The 6,792-nt window shown below is 46.6% G+C and overlaps 1 protein-coding gene across 1 annotated transcript in view; it reads left to right on the top strand.

The window, feature by feature from the left end:
• The first annotated feature begins 708 nt into the window (after positions 1-708).
• The window catches only part of LOC141111931 (uncharacterized), a 54,007-nt gene continuing 47,923 nt past the window's right edge, over positions 709-6,792 (top strand). Inside the window, exon 1 of the mRNA XM_073604152.1 lies at positions 709-928. Coding sequence (XP_073460253.1) covers positions 884-928 — 45 coding nt within the window. The 5' untranslated portion in view covers positions 709-883. The remainder of the gene's footprint in view (positions 929-6,792) is intronic.

The raw sequence follows: 6,792 nt of genomic DNA, 5'->3' as shown, positions 1-6,792 counted from the left end.
GCAGAATGACCCATTTGAAAGGGGCCTTATTATTATCTGTTTATTTAGAATTTTACATGAGCGCTGGGATTATTGATACTTATTCACTGATATTGGGGGTTATTTACGAAAAGGCAAATCCACTTTGCACTACAAGTGCAAACTACAAGTGCAAAGTGCACTTGAAATTGCACTGAAAGTGCACTTGGAAGTGCAGTCACTGTAGAGCCGAGGGGGACATGCGAGGAAGATAAAAAACAACATTTTAGCTTGCACATGATTGGATGATAAAATCAGCAGAGCTTCCCCTCATTTCAGATCTACACCTTAGATTTACAGCGACTGCACTTCCAGGTGCACTTTCAGTGCAATTTCAAGTGCACTTTGCACTTGTAGTTTGCACTTGTAGTGCAAAGTGGATTTGCCTTTCGTAAATAACCCCCATTGTGTTTGGCAGCATCTTGCCTTTGTTTGCATGTGACCATAGCACACAATGTTGCTGCGTCCAGGGGCGGCGTTTGGCGTTTATTTTCGGACGGCCTGCTTTGAAGGCTCGCAATCAAATCTATTTAGTTAGCCATTAAATGGTATCACCCTAAATCCAAACTTCTACTTCTTTCAATAGCTAACACAGTACAACACTCAGCTACTGTCACATGCTTCTCCGATCCTTCACCCCTCCCACCTGTGAGCTGGGCCAATTGGGTGTGTGGATGACGTCGGTGGGGGTTGGGGAGATCTGTCACAAGACTGGTATTTCCCTAAACTAAGCTCAGAAGCTCATGAATTCTTTAGCGCAAGGAACATCGTTCGATAACTCTTAAAAACTTTTTTTTTTTTTTCTGGAGCAAAACATTTTTTTTTTTAACTTTAAGTTTAACTTTAAGTCCAAATTTTCCCCAGTATGGAGAAGCTGGGTGTGCTTTTATTCGGATTGTCGATTTTATGGGTGAGTCACGCACATCGTGTAATACTGGAATGAGTAATTCTGTGTACAGTAGGGTCGGATCTGAAAGTTGACGCCGCAGAACAATAATCCTTGTTTTCCAAAAAGTGACAGTTATTTTCAGCCGAGTCCAATGGGATTTGAAGGTCCTAGTCACGTGACCCAATGAAGATCCTGGTGATATAGGTTTGTGAAGGGAGTCTGGTGTCTGGACCAGTTCCATAGCCAGGGGCATGGGCAAAGGTGCGCGGACTGGGGCGGCCGGGTGCCCATGTTTGCGCACTTAGATGGGGGATAAAGTGACTTCTAAAAACTGTGGGGAAGATTTACTAAAACTGGAGCACTCAGAATGGGGTGCAGCTGTGAATGGTAGCCAATCAGCTTCTAACTTATACTTGTTCAATTAAGTTTTGACAATAAAACCTGGAAGCTGATTGGTTGCTCTGCAGAGCTGCATCAACTTTAGGTGCCCCCCTCCCCTGTACCTAAAGTCGAGGAATTGTGGTTTTTGCGACTCACCCGCAAAAATAATGTTTTGGAAAAAAAATCTACAGTCACGTGATGCCCCAGAATGTTTTCTGATTGCAGAATTGAAGCTCGCCATACTCTGTATAATCTCCAAGCCTAAACAATCCATTCAATAAGTATCAAATCCTGTGGACCCTTGTGCTACTTAGTTAATGGTAGCTCTAAAGGAGATTGTACAATCAGATTGTATAGTGTATGGTCAGCCTTAGAGGGAAGCAAATCACAGGTTCGGTCTTTTCTGATTTGGAATGCTCCTGTATCCCGATCCCTCATACCCGTCATCTCACCGTCACTTGGCTTCTACAGAACTTTGTACAGGGTGTGGATTCACCTATATGAAGTGCCCAGAAAAAACTGCATCTGGGGTACTAAGTTTGCCTGGCGATGAATGGAAGAATGTCAGTTGATTGGAAGGATAGAGGATGCAAAAAGACAAAAAGAATACCCTTTGGATTGCTGGTACTTGTAGTTCCACAGCTGATCTGATTGCACTGATGTTTTCAAAAGTCTTGCTATGTTTGCACTGGCTGTACTAGAACAAATGACTGTATGATGTAATCGCCATTGTGATATGAACACAAAGTGGTAACAATGTGTCTTTTTGGAATCTTATTTTTTTTAATGACTGTTATAATGTTGCCTTTGTGGTTTCCTCTTTTGGCTAACAGGTTTAATAAAATATAAATGAAATATGATAATATGTATTATTTAGCTATCTTGTGTCAATTGCACAAGGGGGGGGGGAGAGGGGGAGAGAGAGAGAGAGAGAGAGAGGGGGGAGATAGAGAGGGGGGAGAGAGATAGAGAGGGGGGAGAGAGAGGGGGAGAGAGATGGAGAGAGAGGGGGAGAGAGATAGAGAGGGGGCGAGAGAGGGGAGGGGGCGAGAGAGAGGGGGGGAGAGGGGGAGAGAGAGGGAGAGAGGGAGAGAGAGGGGGGGGTAGAGGGAGAGGGGGAGAGAGGGGGAGGGTAGAGAGAGAGGGGGAGAGAGATAGAGAGGGGGGAGAGAGAGGGGGAGAGAGATAGAGAGAGGGGGGGTAGAGGGGGAGAGAGAGGGAGAGGGGGAGAGAGAGAGGGGGGAGTGAGAGGAGAGAGAGAGAGGGGGAGAGAGAGGGGGAGAGGGGGTAAGGGGGGAGAGAGAAGGGGAGAGGGGGGGAGGGAGAGAGGAAGAGGGGGAGAGAGAGAGGGAGAGAGGAGGGGAGAGAGAGGGGGGAGAGATGGGGGGAGAGACAGAGGAGGGGGAGAGAGAGAGATGGGGAAGAGAGGGGGGGTAGGGGGAGAGAGGGGGGATAGGGGAGAGAGGGGGAGGGGAGAGAGAGAAAGAGGGGGGGAGGGGGAGAGAAAGAGAGAGAGAGGGGGGAGGGGGAGATAAAGAGGGGGAGAGAGGGAGAGGGGGGAAGGGGAGATGGAGAGAGAGAGGGGGGGGGAGGGTATTTTAATGTCTTTTAATCCCATTTTGCATACATGGGCTCTCCTCTGGCACAGAAGGGGTGTGAGCACACAGCACACTAAGGCTCCGTTCACGTGATATTACACGCCTTTTCCGCAGCACATACAAATTCTCCATGTTCTGGCAGTTGTGGCGCAATGCCATTCATTCCTTAAGGCACCCCAAATGTGCCAGCCGTACACTAAATCACACCGAAGCCGTACACTAAATCACACCGAAACATATTATTTTCATGCATTGTAGTGCAATGCAATTTAAAAAAAGATGCACACACTTCTTTTAAAATGAACAGTCTGCCCTACATGCGACACGCCAAAACCCACACACAGCATTGGCACGTGTATGGGTGTGAACGGAGCCTTAGGGGGCAATTTACTTAAATTGATGCGCCCAGAATCTGGTGCAGCTGCGTGTTGTTAACCAATCAGCTACTAACTTCAGCTTGTTCAATTAAGCCTTGACGATAAAACCTAGAAGCTGATTGGTTACTATGCACAGATGCACCAGATTTTGTGTGCACCGGTTTTAGTAAATCTCCCCCTTATGCTGGCCATATTAGAAAATCGTCTATAAAAAAAATGGTCAGATTTCTAAATATCTGTCCAACGTGCATGCGATAACGCCATCAAATTGTATCAATAGATGTCGCCCAATTATCGACATATTATCGATCGATAACAACATAAATAGTAACTTTTTCAACAATCAATTACACGACCTAGGGCTACATTTTAACACGCGCATGCGCTGTAGATTTGTTGTGTTTTCGATCGATTCCTCTACTGTTTAGAAAGTCGTTTGTTTCAGTGCAAAAAATCCAACGTTGGTTTGTTGTTTTGGCATCATTATTGCATTTTGAGAATCAAAGAGAGAAGCCCACTGATGTTTCGAAAGTCGATGGAGTGCATCGAATACTTTTTCTAATTATTTTCTAACCGTGTATAGCCAGCTTTAGAGTCTACTGACAAGTTCGCTTTAAATATTTTAAGTGATGATCTTACTTGAAGGAGGAGAGAACAACTAAAATAAAATAAAAATCACCTGTGCTTGTACTATGCAAATATATTGTATTTTATTTTCTGTAAATCAGTCTGATCTGTGGTGCCAATATGGCTGCCCGAAATCAATGAATCAAAAACATGCCCAGGTTTACGTCATCTGCAGATCAGGCTTCTAAGAGGCAGCTTAGCCAATCCATCATTTTGCTGCCTCCTCCCGCCCAATCAGCGCCTTCGAACAGTATGTGACCATAGACTTGACCCCGCCTTCTGTAGAGACATAGATGGGGTGCTGGGCTGGCTGGTTTCCAGCTACTTATTGTTGGTTGCACGTACGTTTAGCAGTATGTATCTGGTTTCGTTTCTATCTTTTCAAACATTCCTGTTCTATTGAAATACCTGAAAATGTTGAGGTTGTTGGATTGTCTTTAAAGCGTTTGTTAACCCAAAAAAAGAAAAATAATGGATTCTGCTCCTTTAACCACTTCAATACCAGGCACTTAGACACCTTCCTGCCCAGGCCAATTTTCAGCTTTCAGCGCTGTCGCAATTTGAATGACAATTGTGCGGTCATACAACACTGTACTCAAACAAATTTTTTATAATACTGTTCCCAAAAATAGAGCTTTCTTTTGGTGGTATTTGATCACCTCTGCAATTTTTATTTTTTGCGCAACAAATAAAAAAAAGACCGAAAATTTTCTTAATTTTCGAAAACTTTCTGTTACATTTTTTTGTAAATAAGTACGTTTTCTTCTTCAATGACGGGCACTAATATGGCTGCACTGACGGGCACTGATAAGGCAGCACTGATGGGCACCAATGAGGTGGCACCAATGAGGTAGCACTGATGAGGCGGCACTGATGGGCACTCGTAGGCGGCACTGATGGGCACTCGTAAGCGGCACTGATGGGTACTTATGGGTGGCACTAATGGGTACTTATGGGTGCCACTGATAGGTGGCACGGATGGGCACTGATGGGCATTGATAGGTGGGCACGGATGGGCACTGATGGACACTGATGGGTGGCACTGATGGGTGGAATTGCTGGGCATCCCTGTTTTGTAATCTGCCACAGAGGTGCCAGTTAGTGCCCATTTGTGGGCACTGATTGGCATATTTGGGCATTTTTTTTCACATGTGGATGGCCATGGGGGATGTACCTGGCCATCCACATGCTGGGGGCTTCCCTGGTGGTCCTGAGGGCTTCCCTGGTGGTCTAGTGTGGGCATCTGAGGGGGGCTGCACTGATAAACAATCAGCGCAGGCCCCCCTGTCAGGAGAGCCGCCGATCGGCTCTTCTCTACTGGCGTCTGCCAGGCGCGAGTGAGGAAAAGCCGATCAATGGCTCTTCCTGTTTACATCGTGATCAGCCGTGATTGGACACGGCTGATCACGTGGTAAAGAGCCTCCGCCAGATCCTCTTTACAGAGATCAGTGTAGCGGTGTGTCTGACTGACACACCGCACCACCGATCACCGCGATGCGTGCCCCCACGGGCGCGCGGCGGCTGTTATCTTGAAGGACGTCATATGATGCCCAGTCAGGATAACTTAACCACCGCCCGGCCGTCATTCTGCTATAGGCCGGGTGGGAAGTGGTTAAAGCATGTTATATGACACAGTGCTTGTCCTGTGTCATTTAGCCCCCTGTAACACCTAAAAAAACCTGGCTGATCCTGCCAGTTTCTCCCCGCCGTTCTGTAAACTGACCACGGTGTATCATGGCTGCTGAGACCAGACACTGTGGTCAGTTTATGTGCCCTGCTATCTGCTCTCCTCACGTGTCCTCTTCCCCCCTCCCCTCTCTCTCTCTCTCTCTCTCTCTCTCTCTCTCTCTCTCTCTGTGAGCTGCCCCTCCCCCCACCTGCTGCTCTCTTAACATTAACCTGTATACACCATCAGCACTGCCTCCTATTGCAGTGTCCCCCCCTCTGTGAATGATATATAAATGCTGTAAATACCTCATTTAAGAGCCCAGATTGCGATCACATGACCAGCCAGCTGTCTCCACCTCTCCTCCTCCCCCCCAGACTGACATCAGCAGAGGAATCTCATCCCACAGATTGCTGTGCACATCACATGGGATGCCAGTGTGAATCCAGCCTTAGTCTGTTGTTTTTTTTTCAAAAGCACAAGCTCTCTTGCAGTTACAGGAATGAGACAAACCATTTAACACTGGCAGGGGCGTTTACAATTTTATTCTTGCAAAGCCTTTATCCCAAAGGAAAAAGAAGAAAAAAACTGTTTGCTGTAACTACTTATAAAGTGTGCTTAAGCTCAGCTTCAAGGTGTTAGTGTATCTAAATCTGCTAGTACATCTAACAATCCCCCCCTCCACCCCCAGATTGATAGTGCTGCTCTCCTAAGGTGCCCACCGTGCTCCTTCATCCAGAGTGGGGGCGCTCTAATACAGGAGGTGTGTTACTGGTCAGATCACCAGGTGAGAACAGAAGGAAAAAAGCCTAAGGCCCCTTTCAAACTGCCGGGACTTAAAAGTCGCACAAGTTTACCAGGATTTTGCGACCGCTATTTTGACCCGATTTCAGGGAATGCAAACTTGAGGTCTATGGACCTCAACTCGCATGAAAGTCGGACCAAAGTAGTACAGGGACTACTTTGAGGTCGGCACGACTTGAAGTCGCACATATATGAATGGTTATCTTTGAAAATAATGGGGAACTTGTCATGCGACTTTGCAGTCGCAAGTCGCAGGAAAAGTCGCACAAGTGTGAAAGGGGCCTAGGCCCTCATTCACACTAAATGCAGGTTTGAAATTATGCAAGTTCAGCAGAACTCGCACGATTTCAAACCTGCATTTCAGTGCAAGTTCTTACATCTGTGCGGGGTTCATGCACAGATGTCTACTGAAATCGCCCCCCGAGGTCGCCA

Source organism: Aquarana catesbeiana, linkage group LG11, assembly GCF_042186555.1.
Source record: "Aquarana catesbeiana isolate 2022-GZ linkage group LG11, ASM4218655v1, whole genome shotgun sequence".
NCBI classification, from domain to species: domain Eukaryota; kingdom Metazoa; phylum Chordata; class Amphibia; order Anura; family Ranidae; genus Aquarana; species Aquarana catesbeiana.
Note: the sequence above shows the minus strand (reverse complement) of the source record. Positions and strands in the feature narration are given on the sequence as shown.